The sequence below is a fragment of the Agelaius tricolor genome, unplaced genomic scaffold (assembly GCF_023055355.1).
Source record: "Agelaius tricolor isolate 1412-34295 unplaced genomic scaffold, bAgeTri1.0.p SCAF_54, whole genome shotgun sequence".
Classification (NCBI taxonomy): Eukaryota; Metazoa; Chordata; class Aves; order Passeriformes; family Icteridae; genus Agelaius; species Agelaius tricolor.
The window spans coordinates 175593-197404 of record NW_027269314.1 but is presented as its reverse complement, the minus strand read 5'-3'; the positions used below and the strand labels follow the sequence as shown (position 1 = coordinate 197404).

At 39.2% G+C, this 21812-nt stretch overlaps 1 protein-coding gene across 1 annotated transcript in view; it reads left to right on the top strand.

Moving 5' to 3' along the window:
* The window catches only part of DNAAF9 (dynein axonemal assembly factor 9), a 77831-nt gene that overhangs the window by 40578 nt on the left and 15441 nt on the right, over positions 1-21812 (top strand). The window contains exons 18-29 of the mRNA XM_071455831.1: positions 1146-1216; positions 2040-2090; positions 2906-2993; positions 5187-5290; positions 7870-8016; positions 10631-10719; positions 10934-11029; positions 11326-11443; positions 12232-12320; positions 14381-14557; positions 16366-16491; positions 18451-18488. Coding sequence (XP_071311932.1) covers positions 1146-1216; positions 2040-2090; positions 2906-2993; positions 5187-5290; positions 7870-8016; positions 10631-10719; positions 10934-11029; positions 11326-11443; positions 12232-12320; positions 14381-14557; positions 16366-16491; positions 18451-18488 — 1194 coding nt within the window. The remainder of the gene's footprint in view (positions 1-1145; positions 1217-2039; positions 2091-2905; positions 2994-5186; positions 5291-7869; positions 8017-10630; positions 10720-10933; positions 11030-11325; positions 11444-12231; positions 12321-14380; positions 14558-16365; positions 16492-18450; positions 18489-21812) is intronic.

Below are 21812 nucleotides of genomic sequence, written 5' to 3'. Positions count from 1 at the left end.
CTGTTGGCTTTGCTGTGATGGGAAAGCCAAAGGAATTCCAGTGGATGTTTTTGCTGTTACCCTGATGGGTTTGGAATACTGAGAGCAAAGGAAGAAGCCGTGGAAAGCTCAGAATAAATCAGGATTTCTTTGGGACTCTGGAGCAGCCATGGAAAGCTCAGAATAAATCAGGATTTCTTTGGGACTCTGGAGTAGCCATAGGAGGATCAGAATAAATCAGGATTTCTTTGGGACTCTGGAGCAGCCATGGAAAGATCAGAATAAATCAGGATTTCTTTGGAACCCTGGAGTAGCCATGGAAGGATCAGAATAAATCAGGATTTCTTTGGGACTCTGGAGTAGCCATGGAAAGCTCAGAATAAATCAGGATTTCTTTGGGACTCTGGAGCAGCTCTGTGTGTGTCAGAGCACAAGAGCACTGGGAGTTACTCTGCTGTAAAAGCTTCATTTAAACACTCAGAAATCCTTAAAATAATAAGATTTTCATAATTACTAAAGAAATTTCAAATCTTAGCAGGAACATACATTATATTCTGAAGTATGTGTGTGGTATAAGTTTAGTGGCCATGGTGATATTAGGTCAGAGGTTGAAAATTCTAAAATTCAACACCACTCTGTCCTTCTGTTGGCTTTGCTGTGATTGGAAAGCCAAAGGAATTCCAGTGGATGTTTTTGCTCTTCCCCTGATGGGTTTGGAACACTAAGAGCAAAGGAAGAAGTCATGGAATGATCAGAATAAATCAGGATTTCTTTGGAATACTGGAGCAGCCATGGAAAGCTCAGAATAAATCAGGATTTCTTTGGAATACTGGAGCAGCCATGGAAGGATCAGAATAAATCAGGATTTCTTTGGGACTCTGTAGGAGCTCTGTGTGTGTCTGAGCACAAGAGCACTGGGAGTTACTCTGCTGTAAAAGCTTCATGGAAACACTCAGAAATCCTTATAATAATAAGATTTTCATATTTACTGTAGAAATTTCCAGTCTTAACAGTAACATACTGGGCATTCTGAAGCATGTGGGTGGTACAAGTTTAGTGGCCATGGTGATATTAGGTCAGAGGTTGAATTTGGTGATCTTGGAGGTCTTTTCCAACCTAAATAATTCCCTGATTTCACTGCTTTGCTTGCCGTGGCTCCCCTGCAGATGGCAGCATCCATCCAGACTCCAGGCACGTTATCCTGACTGCAGCTATTCCAAGATTTGCTTCCTGGCTGGTGAGTGAGAGCACAGAGCCTCAGCTCAGCTCATCCCCAGGGCAAAACTTGCTCTGGGAGTGGGCTTGGCTGAGGGAAAACCTGGAACCTGAGCACTGGAACACAATGTTGTAATATTAACATACCCTGGTGTTTTAGATTTGGGTGAAAAGTGAAAAATTAAGCTCGTGGTTCCATGCATAGTAGGAGTTTTAAATTATATAATAATAATAATAATAATAATAATAATAATAATAATAATAATAATAATAATAATAATAATAATAATAATAATAATAGAATTTTTCATTTATTATTATTATCATTATCATTATTATAAATGTCCTTTTCACCTTGTCAGATTTTTAATCTTTTTAAAGGTCTGGTTGTTTTTGAAGTGCACAGTGGGACTTTTGAAAATTCTGTTTATTGTGGGGCATTTTAGATCAGCCCAAAGGAAAGCAAAGCTTGATTCAAGACCTTTGATGCCCTGCACTGTGTGAGAGATAGAATTCCAAAGAATATAACAAAGCTGGGCATTGCCTTTGGCAGTGCATGCTTGAACAGTAATAAAACATAAAGCTGCATGCTTTCTATCTATATAATATTTTAGTCTATAAAGCATTTTAATGGGGGGAATGTGGTGCAATAAATAATTTTGGTCCCATGGTAGCACAGTATTAAGAGCACAAAATTGTTTTTAAAACACTCAGTGCTCAGGGCTTCTTCTGTCTGTGGTACCTGAGGTTCTTGTTGGCCTCAAAACTTCTTTAATGCTTTTTATTTAATGTTAGACTTTATTTATGTAAATCACAATTCAAATGGAAGCTGTTTCTGGCTGCAGGTTGAAGACAGTGATGTGAAACTGTCTGAAAAGGCACAGCAAGTATTGAAGGTAAAGTTAAATATTTTTGTTAAACTAAAGAAGTTACACTTTGATGAACCAGTATTTGAAAAACTTGAGCTACTACCAGACTCTCTTTTTATTCTGTGTGTTACTTCTCTTCTACAAGACTTGCTTGTTCTGCCCTGTCTTTTTCAAAATTGCACATACAAAATAATATATTGTGTGTAAAAGTTTGAGGCTTTCTTTATTTCAAAGAATCATAAAACCCAAGAGCAAAAAGAGTCCTAATAAAACTATGATTTCATGGAAGTCTCACTAAACATTACTCATGGAGCTCATGTGTCTCCAAAAGCCCCTAAAACTTGATGCAACTTTCTTTTAACTTAATTAGCATGCTAATGTCTAAAGGAAAACACTCTAAGCACTAGGAAAAAAAAAAGAGTTTGGAATCTGGAAACATCTTAAATCACATGAGTTTCACATTTGTGGTGCAATTTGTGGTTCCCAGGAATGTTCATTATAAATAGATTTATTTTCATGTAATATACTTTTAGCTCAGTAGATGGACAAAGTAAAAACAAAAAAGCTCAGCCTTGTGGTTGTGACAATAACTTGTAACTTCATTGCTGTTGGCAAAACCAAAATGGGGGAAGGCTTTTAAAGATTATCCTCTTGCCTTGCTCTCTTTCCCTGGTCCTTCTCTGTCCATGCAGGATAAAAATATTTTAAAAGTTCTTGACCGATGCTGTTTGAAAATTAAATATTTTCTCTTGGAGCAAAAGCAGGAGAAAATCGAAATATTCCTGCTTGGATTGGTCCTTGATCCAGTCTGTGATGTTGCTGTTTGGTTTTTTTCTGTTTAGGAGGACAAATCTTTCCTGGGCACTTTACTCACTGGGGGTGATGGAGTTTATATCTGTTCCAGCAATCCACAGGCCATGCCTGCAGAAGGTGAGATATAGTTGGGTGGTTTTCTTTTTGTTTTTTGCTTGTTTTTTCTTGTTTTGGTGAGTTTTTAAACAGGAGAGAGGTTCTGGGATTCACACTCTGGTGAGCCAAACTGTGCCATCATCTTAAACTTCCAATTTGCCTTTCCAAGTCCCTGGTGTTTAATTCCATGTCTGGTTTTTTGGTCCCAATCTCTGCCTGAAAATCCTGGAAGGAGAATGAAGGAGAATTCCTGCAGAGCTTTGGGCTTTGCAGACCTTTGGTGGGAGGAGGCTTTTCCCCAGAGCTCACCTTCCCAACTGGCTGCTGCTGCCCTTGCCAGATGTGCTGCCAGATGTTTTCTGTCTCTTTGAACATGAGCTTGGAAGGGTTGGCCATTGCAGAAGTGCTGTGGGCTCCCAGCTCAGGAGGAGAAGGCAAATATTCCTCTCACAGCCTCCTCCTGGAGCTGATGTGTTCCAGGTTTGTGCCACTGCCATTTTCTCTCAGGAATTCAGAATTTGTCAGCTTAGCTGCTCACTGTGGAAGAAAAAAATGCCTGAATTTGGTCCTTCTCAGATCCAATCCAGTTACAGCTTTTTGACCCAACATCCCTGGCAGCAGTCTTGGATTATTCCTCTTTTTTTGGTGTCTTCCTTCAAGACCTTAAACAACATGAATATCCCAGGAATAAGACTGAAAACAATTTGATAGGACTGGTAGATTTCCCTCCCTCACTGTGCCTTGAATGAATAGATTCTTTTTAAGGCACAATATTTTAATTTTCTTTATATATTCCGTAATATAAAATATATCACAGAATATATACAATATATTCTGTTATAGAATAGAATATATTCTATTACAGAATATATTTCTAGATATATTTTTTACAGAGAAGGTGCAGCTGTCACAGTGCTGGTGTGCAGCAGGAGGTGCTGAATATCTGACATTAAGTGCTTGGTGCTGACAGTGTTTAGAGGAGAACCTTCAGCTTTATTGTCTTTGCCCTGGAGTGTGGAGGGTAAATAATGATGTGCAAGGCAATTAAACAGCAACCCTCACATAAGGGCAGCTGCTTTGGCTCTAATTGATCAGATTTCAAAGAGAAGAGGTTAATGCAGAGTGTGATGTTCAGCTGTTTTGCAATGCACTGCTGTGGGCACTTGTTCACTCAGTAAATAACTGGAGAATGCTGGATTTTTATTTTATTTTATTTTATTTTATTTTATTTTATTTTATTTTATTTTATTTTATTTTGCTTTGTTAAAACTGGCTCCGTGTGCCTCCAAAGGAGCAATTTTTTTTCTTTTTAAATTTTTTTTTAATTTTTTTTTTTTTTTTTTGAGATTTGTGAAGTTCAGTATTTTACCAACTCTTTAGCTGGACAGTTACAAATAGATGCTCTAAAGACCATTAGGAAACACTGCAAGGAACATGAAATTTTTTTCAGGGCATGGCAGTGAAGCTGAATTTGTTCCCCAGTTTGTTGTGCTCAAATCTGGGCTCTGCTGAGGCTGCAGCCCTGTAGTCTGGCACTGTGAGGTGCAAAAGGTGCATTAAATTCATGGAATAGTTTGGGTTGGAACATTTAGATCCAACCCCTTGCCATAGGCAGGGACACCTTCCACTAACCCAGGTTGCTCCAAAAATTTTAATTATTAGGTTAAATTTTAATTCAAAAGGTTAATTTTAAGTCATTTCTTTTAAGTTTAAATTAAACTTAGTGCTTAAATTTTCCACTTAAATGTTTTTACACTTCAGTTTGTTACAATGTTTGAATTTTCAATTGTTTTGGATGCAATCTTTACTTAAGTTCTTGTAGTGTCAATTTTGTAGTTCTGGAAGTTTGAAATTTGACAGGATGGTTTTTTTTTGCTTTTAATTAAAAAAAAAAAGCCTCAATGTTTATGATAAATAGTTCTGTGGGGTCAGATAAACTCAGATGCAGTTGTAGCCATGATTCCTGCCCTTGGTAATGAGATCCAGTAAAGACTGAATGGTTGTAAATATTATCTCAAATAAAAGAAATATTTTAATTTAATAAAAATAAAATAAATATCACTAAATATTATCCAAAATCAAATTTACTGCTTGTTAAATACAACAAAATCCTGCAGGAACATAGATTTCTTCCTCAGGAAGAAGAGACAGTCATCATGAGAAGCTGAAATGTTGATTTATACCTCATACAATTATTTTTCCTTCAAATTCTAGGTAAACTGTATTTCTTTTCTGATGGAATTCTGTTCTGTGATCCCCACCATGGCAGCATTTCCATTCCCAAGAACCACATGAGCTCCATTTCTCTCTATGATGGGGTGAGTATTTTTTCTCTTTTTTCTGTCATAAAGTTTCCATCAATTTTTAATAAAAATGGAGTCCTGGTGCAAAGTTTAGATTGAAGTTTTAAGTGTCTGTACAACTGTAATAACTGATGCAAATCACTACAGTTTTGGTGCTGATTGACTGAAATTGGTGGAAAAGGAGGAGAGAATTTTGTCTTGGAGTTAGCAATGTGCTGTTAACAGTGTGCAAACTGCTTTTTGTTAAAAGAAAAATTACACAACATGACATTCATCAAATATCTCTCAGTGTGAAGGCATGGATAGAGAAGAGCTCAAGGTGTGGTGGAGTCATGGAGAGTGAAATTCTGCCTTTTATTAAAAATAGAATTGAATCTCTCCCTTGGCCACCAGAGCAGTGTTCAGGCTCGGTGGGAATTGAGGGGTTAATGATGGCAGCTCAGCTCTGTCCACCTCGAGGCAGAAACACTGGTTAACCATCACTTCTTCAGGGTGGAAAAGAGATTATTTGTGTTGGTTACTGTTTCCTAAACACTGAGGGAAAAAAAACCCAAAATCAGTTTCCTTTAGTTTCCCTTTTGTTCAGGTACAGTATTCCCCATTTATTCAGTGACCTCCCTCAGCATTGTGCTGGGTGATTTCATCCCACAATACAGGAAACCAGTCAAATACAAGAAAAATGGGATTCAATTGAGATGAAAACACAGCAGCTCAGAGAGTCTTACCTTAGCTGCCTTTTCTTGGACATCAGATTGATTGCCCCTCGTTTCAGAAGCTATTTTAACACTGACCTTCCTGGGATTGTTTGACTCAAGACACTCACTTTCAGAAAAGTTGCTATTTCTGGGACCTGGCCATCATTCTTGAAATGATGCCAGATTTTTGTGTGAAGCTAAGCCTTGACAGGGAGTGTGTTATTGTTCTACTGACTTGGCAGAATATGAGGGTGGAGGGTTTTGAAACTGTTAAGAAGTGACAGGAGAAGCAGGGGAATCGTTGCTTGCTCTTTCCAAAAGTTCCTGCAGCAACATGGATGGAAAAGAAAGAGGAGAATTAAATGTTCTGATTCAAATAAAAGATAGCAGACTTTGAAGTGATGCAAAATGCAGTTTTTTTGGGTTTTTTTTTTGCAGCTTTAGCATGATGCCTGTGAGATATTCTTCTTTTTAACTTGAAAATATCTGGAATTCTGCTCCTGTGCTGTGAGGAACTGGGCACTGAGCTGCCCCTGAGCTCCTGAAATCCCTGGCACTCACATAGGGCAGGGGAGATTCTGGCCATTCATCAAGGGAACAAATATTACCAAGCAATATTTAGATTTCACAATGACATGAACATCTTGTAAAACTTGGAGCTGGCTCCTTTCAACCTCGTGTCCATGGGGATTATTGCTGCTGCTGCTGCTGCTGCTTTTCAGCTTTTTTCAATTTGTGGAGCCCAAAATGTTTTCCAGGAGCAGATTTTGTTGGACACTTCTCGTGCTGACAGCAGCATGGATGAGTTGGCCTTGAAGTCACTTCTCAGGAAATCTCTAAACCATCCTGAAGAATCCAGGATCTGTGGATTCTGTTCCAAAAGCCATTTTCTCTTAAAAGAAATTGTTCTCTTTGAGGAGAATATTTTTGTATATTCTTCAGTGACCTCAGTGACTTTGAGAGGATTATTTTTATGATTAATCCCTCAGTCAGCAAAGCAGAGAGATTCTGTTTGCAAATGTCTCTGAGTTGATACCAATTCTTATGTAACAGTTCCCCAACTTGAGCTTTTTCTTCTCAACAATGAGTACAGTGAGTTCTTTGCCCATTTCTATTGAAAGTGAAGGGGATACCACTAAAATTCAGATTTGAGCCCTACATAATTGAATTCCCATTTCCCAGAAATGCTTCATGCTTCTAAATTGTTCTGATTTTCTAAAACTTTGATGTGAAAAGGGTTATGAGTGAAAAGGACTTGAATATAAAACACTTCAGCATCCTGCAGATTTGTATAGAAAAACCTGACCTGGATTCTTCAGTCATGGAATGGTTTGGGTTGGAAGGGACCTTAAAGACCATCTTGTTTCACCCCCTGCTTGGAACTCCTTCCACTTTCCCAGGTTGCTCCAAGCCCCATCCAGCCTGGCCTTGAGCACTTCCACCACTCTGGGGAAAAAAAACCCAAAACAAACTAAAAAATAACCCAAAAAAACCCAAGTCAGTATTTTCTCAGAAAAAAAAAATGAACCTGAGTTCAGTTCTTCTGAGGGAAACACAACCTGAGGGCTTCAACCTCCTTTGTCACCTTTTTAGGTGGCATTGAATTCATTTTTCATCTGCTGTCTGTGCTGGACATGTGGCTGTAGACAAAGAGTTGTTTGAAGCAGCAGCAGCAGAAGATGGGTCTAAATTTTGGTGTAGACAAGAGAAGATACTAAAATTTAATCTTTGTTTTCAGGACAGAAGTTTAGTGCTTCACTCAAACTCAGATCCTTTGTTTTGAGCTTGTGATATCTCCAGTACCTGCAGATATTTGTGCTCCACCCCTCCTGCTCCATCTCTGTGCTATGCAAAGTGGAAAATATTAATTTTACCTTGCCCTCTTTCTTTCTTTTCCAGGATTCCAACAGCATTGTTGCTGCTCTCTTCATAGACTTCAAAAGTTCTCTGCTTCCTCATCTCCCCATTGAATTCCACACCCAGAACAACTTTCTGATGATTGCACTTTTCCCCAAGAGGAAGATTTATAAAGCTTTTTATTCCCAGGTAAAGTGGAAAAAGTTTGGTTGGGGTGGGGGAGAAGCCACAGAATTGCTGTGTGTGTGTTTAAGATGTGTGAGAAACTCCAATTTCTGTAAGAATTTCCAGTGATGGTGCTGCTCCTTGTGTTTAATGCTCCCATGTGCTTTCACTTTGCCTTCTGGAGGCAGCCAGGGCTCTAAAATCTCCTTTGCTGAGCTGCATTTCAGTGTAGCTCTGGTGTCTAATTTGCTGCAGGGATTGTATGGAGTGGCAGAGGTTCCATTGTGTGTTTTTGTGGTCAGACACATTTGGATCTTGATCCTTGGGGAAGTGGAGTTAAAGTTTTTCAGTCTCCCATATGGCATTGTATTATTCCCTAAGCAGATTGGCTTCTTGCATTGTGCTGCAGAGGCTTTTAATAAACCCAACTTTATAACAATAGTGCTTTTGAGGAAATGAGCCTGGAGATTTTAGGGCTTCACAAGGGTTTTTAGGATGTGCTCATCACACTGGCTTGGAAAAGACCACCTAGCTGAGTGAGTAGTCCCCACTGCTCATATTAATGGTCCCATAAAATGTCTCCTCCTTTTATCTTAAGTGTTTAAATTCCTCCCACTGTTCCACTCTGAATGGTTGGCAATCTGTTGTTTGTTTGTATTTGAATTTTCAGCCTATAATATTAATTCTACTTCTATATCTGTTTTATTTTTCTTTTCTCTACCAGAACACATCCTCGAGATACTCACAAATCTCAGACCTATTCTTTCTGCTTTATTTGGCCTAATAAAACAAAACCAGATTCTTTTCAATCTATGCCTATAAAATGTTCTTTTTTCTTCTGATAGTTGTAATGCTTTTCTTTTGATCTGGTTTTTGGCTGTAGATATCCAAACTGTTTGTAGTATTTGAGATGAGGGTGTTTGTTTCCCCTATTGCTTTTTCTCAGGGCTATTTATTCCTGTCCTCCTTTGAGTTAATTTTTTTGGTGAACAGTTCCACACTGAGGTTCATTTTGGGCAGTTCAAGTTTCTCATTTGGCACCACACCAGTTGCTTTGCTCAAGCAGATAAAACAAATCTTTTGTCTTCAGGATGTTCTCTCATGAACAAAACTCTTCATCAAATTGACTCTACCTGATTGTGTAAACCATGGAAATCTATTATAGTATTTTGTCAGTATTTACCTTCAGGTGTTTATTGATTTCCTCCAAAATTCTTTCTAAAACTCTGTGTGCCTCACAGGTTACAAAGATTCACTGAAATTTAGGTGCTGCTTCTACTCTTCTCAATTATCTGGCTTGATACCTCACTCACTGGAGCTGTACTTGGATTATTCCAAGCCTCCTGGAATAAGGGAATTACAACTGCCCTGTTACCCAAATCTGGGTTTGTTAAAAACTGAGATGTTGAAGCCACAGAGGTGAAATCTGCTGTGCAGGATGAGGTGATGCCTTTCCCATCCTCACTCTAAAGGATGCAGGAGGAAAATTTATTTAGGCTTTGGGATGTGTTAATTTCTCTCATTTTTTTCCTTTGATGCCACAACAACTCTTTTTTAACCTTTCCCTAAGTTATATATAAAAGGTTCTGATACATTTCTTCTGGGCCTGATATATTTCTATATTTCTAACACTTGCTAGCCTGACCTATGTTTTCACTTTATCCCCAACCCTTGGACTCTTATGGAACACAAATTTCCCTTGACCATTCCTTTTTTCCATCCCTCCCAGGCATTTCTTTCAGTCCCTTCTGTGTGTTTTGAAGTGGTTGTTTCTTTAGTTGTGTGGATCCTTCTGCATGAGCAATATTGCCTTTGTTAATATCCAAAGTATATTTTATTTTGATGGTTTTTATCTCCTAGCCTTGTGTTTGGGATGCTGAGTTTTTAATGGAAAGCAGTCGTGTCCCCCCCAGTTGTTTTGTCTTGCAGACAGTTATTGTGAAAAATGACAATGGCTGTTGCCTTTACTTATGAAAAGAAGGGAAATTCCAAACACTGACAGCACTTTGTGATTCATCTGAATCTGATTTCTAGGTTCCCAGTGCCATTCAGATTAATGTGTCTTGGCTGGAGCAATTGGATGGGAGCCAGAACATTCCTTGGAGAAACGAAGGGTTTCCTTTTCTTTTGGGAGGGAACAGAGTTTTTCTTCAATTTTGAGTAATGATTGCTGCAATCTCACCTCATGAAAATTACAGCAGTGCTTCAAAGAGACTTGAATTAATTCAGTTCCTTCTGTAGAGCACTTGGGCTATAAACACCTACATTTCTATCAGGGAAAACGAGGCCAGATCAGTAAATTCCTAAAGCACTTCCAGTCTAACCAAAGAAAAGGTTGCAAAATCTGATCAGTGGATTTGGATTTTAAAATTGGAAGGGACCTTAAGGCACATTTCATTCCACCCCCCCTTCCACTCTCCCAGGTTTCTCCAAGCCCCATCCAAAACTCGGACATTTCCAGAGATGGGGCAGCCACAGCTTCTCTAGCAGCAAAACTTTTATTGTGCAATATTAAATGGTTTAATATTAAATGTGAAAATGTGTCTGTTTTTTTAGGTGAGCAAAACCAATTCCTAAACAAATTCACAGCAAATTTGGGAAAATAATGACACTCATGTATAGATCTGCTTTATTCCAGGTTTTCTCTTCATGGCATAACCAGACAAACTCAGGATTATCTTTAAGGGTTGTCCCAGAAGAATTCCTGTCTGAGGAACAAAAGAGGCTGTAAGTTCCTGCTGGTACAGTTACACAGAAGCTGCAATCAGAAAAATGCTGTTATTTATTGGTTTTGCTAATAATTATTTTTAAAAAATGGTGCATTCATAGTGCAACATTCACTTTATCTTTTTTTGTACCATTTAATATGTACCCATGTGGTTTAAAGACATGAATTTTTTAGGTTTCTCCTTTAACTAATTAATTAATTTTCTTCTTTTAGGCATTCCAGTGTTCAGAAGCTCTTCAATGCCTCTTTTGCTTCTGGGGAAAGATGCAGGGAGCTGAAACTATCTGCTGCCATTCCAGGATTGGAGAGGTGAGAAATTACTTTAGTGTCCAAGGGATTCATTCTGTCAGAAATGAGACAAAATTGTTTTGGTAGATGTGATAGCCATCTAAAAATATTTCTTAAATAATTCTCTCTTTACACTAGGATGTTTTTATTCTGAGATAAATTATTTCCTCTCTAGCTTAACCTTTTCATACTCTTGTTTTAGTAATTTCCCAGTTATTTATATGGATGAAATATTTTTTTAGTAATTTCCCAACTATTTATATGGATGAAATCTTTTGCTGTCAATTGTAATGAAATAAACCTTTTATTTTTGGAAGGTTTATGCAGCACTTCACAGTCAGCAGTGTCAGCACCAAGCCAGTGATGAGGGCACATCTTCCTGTCCTTCTCCAACAGTCAGAAACCATTTCTGACAGTAAAGCAGAAGGTGATAAGGTAAGGAAACAACTCCACAATAATTCCTAACCCTCATATAGAATATTTGGAATATTCTGTCAGTAGTTCTGTTGTAGTGTGATAAAATACTAATCCTGTTCAGCCATGCTCTGCCTCCTCCTCCACTACCACCAGTTTTTTGTCTTTTTTTTTCTGGTTATATACTTAATTCTTTTCCATTTAAACAGTCTTTTGGAAGTACAAATGGCTTTTCAACCTGGTGAAATAGAGGCAGAAAATGAGGTGTAGATCTTTAGGTGAAGTATTTTCTCTAATGTCCAGAGAGACTTTGCCCTAAAGCAGCAGCTTGTTTTTATGAATTGCTGAATAATTTAACTGAATTGTTCTCTGGAACATAAAAGTCCTTTAAATAGCATAGAGGTAGCACATGATATTTAACATTTGCTGATATTATCTGTATAACAATCCTTTCTCTATAGGGGCAATAACAATTGTCCAGTTTAAGGTGGGCTTTAAATAGCATTTTCAGAGAAAATATTTCCTTGGAGCTTCCCAGCTTTTGAAGTCTGCTGAAAACAAAGCCAAAGCAGCAGGAATGTAATCTTTCCTTGCAATATTGCTGGGGTCTGGTTCAGAGACCTTTCTGACTATTAATAAACCCTCAGGAATGTTTTAAAATCTGATTTTTAGATTGGCTTAACTGTGGATTTTTAAAAAAGAAAGGAAAATCTATATGAATCATAGAAAAGAGCCTTTTTGGTGTCTGCACCAGTGTTTCTGTGGTTATTTTGTGTTTAGACTTCCCTTGTCCTGTTTCTGTTTTGCAGGTGATCATCACCATCCTCACTGGGCTGCCCGGGTGCCGTTCCAGCGACCTCTGCTCTTTCCTTGTCACTTTTACCAAGGAGCACGGGAGGTTGGTGCAGCTCAGCTTACACTGATCACCAAAAAACAGCTTGGCATGAAGGCAACAAAAAAAAATTATCACTGTTTCATTGGGTGGTTTTTAAACCTCATTTCAGGCTGACAGGTAGATTCACCCTTAAATTTATACATTTAGACAGAAAAACAGCACAGGAGATTTCTTTGTTGCCTATTCCATGTGGTGAAGAACTTCCATTGTATTGATTTGTAGTGATTCTAAAATGCTTTTTTTTTTTTTGTTTTTTGAGAAAAGACTGTACTAACAGTCCTTGCCACAGCATTGTTTTTAATTTAGCCTGATTTGAGGTACATTCAGGACATCTGTTGTATGCAAATGAGATAAATCTGCTATAGGAATTTCCCACTCTGTGTCTTGATAGAGCTTCTGAAAAATAAAAAAAAAATCCTACCCTTTTAATTCTTACAGCCAAACACCTTAGCATTTAATCTTAGCCATGTTCTGCACTGTTCTTTTACTTTTAACTCAATGTCTTGATTTTATCAAGTTGATTCAGAACAGTTTTGTGGTTCTGTTATAGGGCAAACACGTAAGGTGACTTTTGAAGGTTGTGTAATAACACATCTCCTCATGTTTTCCTGCAAATGTCATTGTTACTTTCCTTTTTTGCAGTGAAATATTTTCATGCCCAGAGTTTTGAATTGGATTTGTCTAATTTTTGTTTACTGCATCACTGCCAGTGATCAGAATTACTCATATGATGTACAGCTTTGAAAAAAGCTGGTGAACATTGTTTTATTGAAAAACAACAAAAAACACCCACAAACCCCTTTGGCAGCCATGTAAAGAATGTGCATATGCTGGAAATGATAGAAAGCCAAATAAATTCCCCTTCCCCGCGTGGAACGAGATCATGATGAGAGATGTGAAATCTTTGGGCTTGTCAAACTTCATTTTGATGCTACTTGAAAATCAGTGCTCTGGTTTGAAAGCAAAGCCAGTGAGAGACTCCAAGTCAGAAATATAATTTATTAGAAAAAGGTAAAAAAAACCAACCCAAACAAAATACATAAAATAATACCAAAAAAAAACCCAAAAAACAAAAACTCTTGAGAGAGTCAGAATACAACCTGACACCCTGTTGGCAGCAGTGCAGTTGAAATGGTGGCTCAGCCCTCCTGCAGTGCCAGCTGTGGCTCTGCTGGAGCAGGGATCCTGCACAAGGGGGGAGTTTTCCTCTGCAGCTCCAGGGCTGCTGGAGATGGGCCTGGGCTCCCTCTGGCAATGCAGGGCAGCAGAAGCTGCTCCTCTGGCAATGCACTGGGCAAAGGCTGCTGTGCTGTCCCAAACCTCAGATTGGATCCAGGTAGGAATGCTTGGCTCCTCCCCTGGGCAGAGCATCTCCCCATGGGATGATGGAATTGGATCAGCCATGCAGGGACACTCACTGGCCATGGACAGAAGAGAATTAATAATGAATGGCCCAGGAACAGAACATATGTCACAGGCATATTTTATGAAAATTTTTTTCCTTAAGATCTTTTCTCTTGAGAAGCTGAGAGGCCTCAGAAATGAAATGTAAACAATGATTATCTGCTGTATGGGATGCAACAGGTGCATCTTTGATTGGTCTGATGTTTTTAATTAATGGCTAATCACAGTCCAGCTGTCTCGGACTCTCTGATCAGTCACAAGATTTTATTATCATTCCTTCCTTTTCCTTTCTAGCCTTCTGATGAAATCCTTTCTTCTATTCTTTTAGTATAGTTTTAATATAATATATATCATAAAATACTAAATCAGCCTTCTGAAACATAGAGTCAAACTTCTCATCTCTTCCCTCGTCCTGGGACCCCTGTGAACACCACCACAAACAATTAATAATGAATGGCCCATGAACAGCAGATATCTCCCCAGAGGGAGGATTGGTTGTGGAAGAGATAAAGAAAACTGCCCAATGAACAGCAGAGAACTGCCCCACCTCTAAGAGATGGCAAATATAATACAGATTGCCTTCAATCTAGGACAACAGGGAGAAAACAGAAGTGTTGTGTGCCAGCTCCTGAGCTGCCCTGCTCCCTGTGTGTGCCCAGGTGGATTGTGTATCGGCAGACCATGGACAGCCCGCAGTGTTTCAGCGCCTCCCACTTCCAGCGCTTCCTGGCCGGGCTCCTGGAGGCCCAGCAGAACCTTGGGGTCCATCAGCCCACCCTGAAGAGCACTGGGAAGCCCACTGGGAAGAACAACAGGCTCCTGGTGGTGCTGCAAGGGTAAAGAATCCAAACTTTTAGAACTCTTGTGTAGAATAAGGCAATTCTGGTTTACTTACGGACCAAACTCATCTTTTCTGTCCCTGTTGGTTTTGTTGCTCCTGTTGAAATATGTGCTTAGCTTTCCTCCCATGGTCTGGGTGCACTCACGGCCCAGAACCCCCTGTTCTGGGCTGGTCCCTCAGTGTGGGCAGCAGGGGAGGGGGGATTCTGCCCCTGTGCCCTGCTCAGGTGAGATCCCACCTGCAGAGCTGCCCCAGCTCTTAGGTCCCAGCAGCAGAAGGACCTGGGGGTGCTGGAGAGAGCCCAGAGGAGGCCATGGAGCTGCTCCAGGGCTGGAGCCCCTCTGCTCTGCAACCAGGATTGGAGAGCTGGGAATGCTCACAAGGCTCCAGAGAGAGCTCAGAGCCCCTTGCAGGACCTAAAGGAGCTCCAGGAGAGCTGGAGAGGGACTGGGGACAAGGGATGGAGGGACACAGGGAATGGCTTCAGCTTGAAAAAGGGGAGATTTGGGTGGGATATTGGGAAGGAATCCCTGGCTGGGAGGGTGGTGAGACCCTGGCACAGCTGTGGCTGCCCCTGGATCTCTGGAGGTGTCCAAGGCCAGGTTGGAGCAGCCTGGGGTAGTGAAAGATGTCCCTGGTTGTTGCAGGAGGTTGAACTAAGGTGACCTTTAAAGGTCCTTTCCAACCCAAACTGTTCTGTGATTCTGACTCCAGAACTGCCAGCAGAGATCAAACTGTCAAAAACCTTGTTGCCTGATAGAGCAGGTGATAACAGAGGAGGGCTTAGTGATGTGTTTTGGATAAATGCCATTTTCCTTGTGGGATAAAGGTGAAGACTGAGCCACCCACCTGTGTCTGACATTTCCATCTCCAGTGTAGCATTTGAGAGCCAGGATCATCTTCTGAGTCATTAGAAGGTGACACAAACCAGGGTGAGGGAGGCACTACCCTGATGTGGCTGCAATGAATTCCAGCTCATCCTTCTCACTGAGGATGTGCAAATGGAGCTCAGCATTTTCTTCATTATGGTCCATTCTGATAGTGTTAAAAACCATAATTTTTTCCATGTTGGAGCCAGATTGATTTATTTTTTTTGTGTAATTAGTATGGATGGTGTTAAATCCATTGATGGGCAAAATTACTGATACTCTGGTAGCAGCACTGGCTTCAGGAACAGATAATTGGAAGATTTTCATTCTTTATGGGTAGTTGGATGTTGGTGTAGACAGCTTTAGAGTGTCTGGAGTTCTTTAAATATCCCATTCAGCTGATAACTGAATAAAAGTTTGTAGATAAAAGTTTGTAACTGGCTGAGAAATAAATACCTGAACTGAAAACTCAGGTTCACCTAAGCTTGATGTCATACAGAGATAAAATGCAGCAGTGGTGGTGGCCCTGATAAAAAAGGGATGCATTAGTGGTAGAAACATGTTTAAATTGGGATGCTCATAAGTGAGGAGGCTGTTATTTTATTCATTTTTTAACTCAAATTGTGCTTAATTTGCTTGGCATGAAGTGTTTGTGTTATATTGTGCTTTTTGCAAGCTGGACTTTTCCAGTTGTTCAGTGCAAAGTTTACACTGTTTTTCTCTGGATTGTTAATCATTTAATTTTAATGTAACTTCCAGTCAGTTTATTTGCTGGATTTGCTTAATTTGTTTGGATTTGCCAAGCTCTGAGCTGCTTTCCTTCTCTTTTGGTAGCTCTTTTGGAAATCCAGTTTTCCTCCAAGCCATCCATTTCCTCCTGAGTAGGGAAGTGTTCTGGATCTCTGAACCCATTTTGCATTGTGGATTCTTGCAGGTACACTGATGTTATTGATGTTGTGCAAGCTCTGCAGACTCACCCTGACCCAGATGTGAAATCTTCTTTCATCATTGGAACAATCAACACCTGTGTGGAGCCTCTGAGCTGCTACATGGAACACAGGTGTGCTTTGAAATATTTGTACACATTTAAGAGCAGATATGTCAATTTTTGGCATCACTTTTATAATAATTAGTTATTTGTGATGGTTAATAGCCACTTAAATCCCATAAAATTGCTTAATAATCCATCTTGGAGGAACTTGGAAGTGCTGTTTGGCTTATCAGGATGGCACTTGGTTTCCACTGGGTATATAATTATATAGAACATCAGTAGAAGTTCAGCTCCAAGAGAAGTTCAGCTCCTAGAAGAGTAAACAAAGATTGTTTAAGTAAAAATCCTCTGGTTAAGAGCTTTGTAAATCTGAATAATTTTCTTTTTTGCAATCTTGTAGTCAGGCAGATTAAAAATGGAGATGTGCATCTCATGGGTTATTGATTCTGCCACTACTTTTGGATGTTTAAAAAGACTACAGGTTTCAAATATGGAATTGAAGGGAAACAATCCCTGAAATGGGGAAGGGAATGACAAAGCACGGAAGCCAAAGCATTGCAAGCGTTAAAATCTGATATCCTGGGTTACTTCAGAGCCAGGGTGGGGAGGAAATGGTCACAGAGCCAAGTCACTGACCTTTGGAAATAGTTTGGTTTCATAGTAAATGTGTGTGCTCCAAACTTCAGCAAACATGGGAAGAATCATTTCTCAGACCTACCTGTAAAATTGTAACACTCCAATTTTTTAATTATGCCTTGCAGCTGATTTGATAAAAGTAAGTTCCAGCAGTTAGAGTTTTTGGAGTTGGTAGCACTGCTTCTGTTTGTGACCAAACTGTGCATCACAGCTTAGAGGAGAGCTGCCCAAGCAGTTTCTAAAAGTGCATTCCTGACATTTCCTGGCTGTTTTGAAACACTAACCAAGGTGCTGCTTGTGCTTTGCAGTAGTCAATAAATATTTAGACCTTACCTTGCTGCTTCTTCTTGTCTCTGTGACAAAGATACCAACCAAATATTAAAGATTACATAAAAAAAATTGGTGAATTGATGCTGGAGTGCTGTTTAAACTTGTTCTTTCCCTAATTCTAGGAAAGACAAGTTCCATTTCTGTTTTATTTTTAACTTACTAACGTGTTCCTAGTCCTGGTACTGTGTAGTGTTTAGCAGCAGCAGCAGCCTGCAGTCCTTTCACACTGTTTTTCTCCTCAAGTGCAGAAGCAGTTGAAGGCAGAGGCTCAGCCTGTGCTGCAGATTATTTCTATTTTGCTTTGGAGTTTGTTGTGACAAGAATTTCCCAAGCAGCCCCACAGTGCCAATGGCAAACCTTGCAGTTGGGAAACTTGGGTGATTTCGCTGGGAGAATGGAACAGAGTGGATTTCATGTCTGGCTTGAAACTTGCACTCAAGAAAATCAAACCCATTTCCTGCCTCAGAGTTCAGCACTGCAGAGATCCAGCTCTTCCATGAGCATTGCCTGAAGCTTTTCCCCATTCTGAATTAACAGAGCAGGGCAGGGGAGAGGGGAAGGGAACAGGTAAAATGCTCTTCTTGAGGGTTTGTGTCCAGGATAAAGCTCCTGAAGAGAATTGTCACATGTCTGACACAGCAGCAGAAATTGGCATTCTGTACATCCAGTCTTTCTGTGGAAAGTTCCCACTCTTTGAAAGGCACACTTCTTTAGGGCAAACTTTAAATTCCTATTGTTTAAATAAGAATTAAAATAACATTGAAGCATTTTCTGCTTCAATACTTAGAGTTCTGCTTCTATTTCTTAGAGTACAGAAGAAATTACATGGTGGGAATTAGCTCTTAAATCTGTTGGAGAATTGAAACCATCTACAAAACTTGATTTTTGGGGGAAAAGTCCTGAAAGACATAACCTGTGAGGATGTTGCAGTTACATGGATTGAGGAAAAGAAGCATGAAAATGGTTTGGTTTGTGAGATTTTGTCAGCATCCAAGTGAATGTAAATGTTTTACTTAAATAATAATATCCATTCTTGATATGTGAACTTTTTGGTTTTTTTAGGCTTCTTTTTCCCAAGTTCTTGGACCAGTGTTCCCAAGGTATGTGTCACTTTTCCTGACTTTGAGCTCTAGAGAATTGGTCATTGTTGAAGGAGAAACTGCAAAATGCCCAGGACAAGAGTAACTGATTTTCTTACAGTCAAAATGCTGCAAGAATTCCAAATAACTGCGCCATGTGGCCAAATAAATACCTGTATTTATTATTTTGTGCTATTAGTACATGTAGCCAAAGAGTCATGATAAACTCTTGGAGGTAAGAACAGACAATCTCTGTCAAACATAGGCAGAAAATGAAAAAATTCTGGAGTATCATCCATTTTGAAGTCCTCATGTGCAGGATGGGTTTCTTAAAATCATGAATTAAACATTAATAAACTGGGTTGTAACTGGGAGTGAGGTGGATTGGAGTGGAGTTCCACCCTCCTTTGGGGATGTGTGAGGAAATGGAGCTTTCCTTTCATTTCTGCTCTATTAAAAAGGGAAAAATGAGGATTTGTTCCCCAAATCCTCCTCTTGGTGTGGCCTGGAGGCTCCTTGGAATCAATCACTGGCTGCACTGTCCTCCCTGCCAGACTTGGGAATTAAAGCAGGATTTGGCATGAATGGGAAATGATCCTTGCTCAGCTGCCCTCAAATCCCTGCCCCAAGTGTTCAAGGCCAGGTTGGGTTTATTTTTGGGTTTATTTTTGGGTTTATTTTGTCTTCATATTTAAATGGAGTTGTTGGAAAATCAGAGTAGGATTCTGTGCTCTTCTGGTGGCTGCTTAAATTCTGATTGCTCTGCTTGGCTGCCAGAGTGCTGCCACCTCCTTTTCTTGTGTGAAGAGAACCTTAAAGAATGAAGTTGTGAATAAGCTGGACAGAAAGTGGGTGCTGTTATATAAATCAATATTTTATTTGGAGAAAAGTGTTGGTGCTCCAAATTGGAAAATTATCATGTGTACAGCAACTGGTTAAATTGAAGAGAGCAGGAGAATGTTAAGAATATTAAGAATTATTAATAACTACAGAGAAGTTAAAGGTGCAAATTGTTTTATGAAAGAATAAATAAAACACTCAAAGTTTTCTTTTTCTTCAAGTGAATTTGTGCAGACTGGATTGGGTGAGAATTGGTCATTGTTGAAGGAGAAACTGCAAAATGCCCAGGACAAGAGTAGCTGATTTTCTTGCAATCAAAATACTGCAAGAATTCAAAATACTGGAGGTTGGAGGAATGTTCTTGTGGCAGGGAATAATTTCTGCACATTGCAAAGTGTTGTCATCCAGGTCTGTGATACAGAATGTGACATCAGATGGCTGAGAGGTCCCTTTGTGGAAAGAAATAGTTTCACAAAAATAGGGGTAATTTTTGTGTAAAAGGTTCAGGAGGAAAAGTGTGCTTTGAAGTGAGATGAGGCCCACTTAAACTTTCCAGACAGAGGCAGAATTGTGCCATGTGTGCAATAGAGATTTTACATCTGCATAATTCATAGAATCACAGACTGGTTTGGGTTGAAGGGACCTTAAAAAGCATTTAGTGCCAGCCCCTGCCATGGCAGGGACAAATTCCAGTGTCCCAGGGTTCTCCAAGCCCTGTCCAGCCTCTCCTTGGATGCTTCCAGGGATCCAGGGGCAGCCACAGCTCCTCTGGGAAAAACTGAGAGGGAATTCATTATGGTTTCACACACCTGGGAATTCATTTTTGGTGCATTAACAGCAAGATTTAATGAGACATTCACACAGAGATATTAATTCATATTTTTGGAATGTTGTGCACCCCAATATTGTTTGTTTTGCTGTGTTACCAATGGGTCAGGACTGTGTTGTGTTGGGTTTTGGATTTATTTTTGTTTTGTTGAAGTTGGGGTTGAAGGTACAGGAGTGACAGGGAGTGCCCTGGCCAGGCACACACAGAGCAGAGATTGATGGAGAAGGTACCAAGACTGTGGTTTGGTGGTTTTTGGATTTATTTTTTTTTTTGTTGAAGGTACTTGAGATGATATTTTGTGTTTAGATTTAAATGTTTATTTTCTAAATTTATATTACAGTTTTATAGGTAGTGAGTTTTGTATTTAGTGTCTTACTAATAAGGCAACTATTTTTTGTTATAAGGTTTTTTAAGGTTAAACTAGCTAATTAAGAAATGATACTTAAATTGTTTTTACTTTTAACATAATAATTAATTACTTGAAATCCACAATGCAGACTTTTCTGTCTAATTACAAAATCCTACTTAAACTTATGAAGAAGAAGGTGAAGAAGAAGCTTTTGTTCTAAAACTTTTGTTTTCTATATATATTACAGTATTTTAAACCCCTAAACTCTAAAAGTTTTTTACTTCGTGATATTATAAGCTACTTTTAACATAATAATTAATTACTTGAAATCCACAATGCAGACTTTTCTGTCTAATTACAAAATCCTACTCAAACTTATGAAGAAGAAGGTGAAGAAGCTTTTGTTCTAAAACTTTTATTTGTTTTACATATATATTACTATATTTTAAAACCCCAAACTCTTAAGTTCTTTACTTTGTGATCTTATATGCTTTGAACTGAACTATACACTTGTAATTTTAGTGTTATTAATTAATTTTGGAAGCTTTCTTTATGGTCAAATGTAGTGTTTTCTTGGGAGTTAGGGTCTGTTAGTACAGGAAGTCTAAAATTCTCAGTATCTAGAGCTCTAACAGTGTTGTACTGGGCTTTGTAGAGATCTGAAACCAGAACTTTGTGGGTGTAAGAAAAAACCAAGTAGGAATTAATTAGTAGGAATTAATTAGACTTTGGATCTGTTCTTTTTCCTTCTACCTTCACATGTGGGGAGTGAGTTTGTTTTGCCTTTTAGTGCCTTGCTCTGTATCACAGAGGTTCCTGGACACGTTATCAATGTGAGATTTTCCAAAATTTCTGTTTGGAGAGTCCCAGGACTGACAGAGGCAGATGGGGATTGGGGAGAGCTGACAAAGCCAAAGACCAACAGGAGTCTCCTGTGCATGCTTTCTTAAATTTCTCCAAAAATTCCTGCCACCATCTGTGTGCTGTAATTCCCTTTCGTCTCTCTTTGCTTTCTTTGTTTTTTTTTTGTGTCTTTCTATCCTTTCTTTCTTTCTTGCACAGGAGCTGTAAGATGATACCTTCCTAGTCCAAGGGCACCCCGGCATCCCTTGTGAAACAATTTCATATAGAACACAAATTAAGACATCACCATTGTTAAATATTCCCATTGTAAGTTTGGGAGCAAAGAGGAGCCATTATTTTCATACAGCATATGTATTTTTAATCCATCCCTCCTGTTCCTTTCCTGCTTCCATTGAACATGCTATTCCCCAGGCTGCAAGGGTTCTTTTCTTTAGAGGAGTGTATAAATAAAGATTTAAACAAA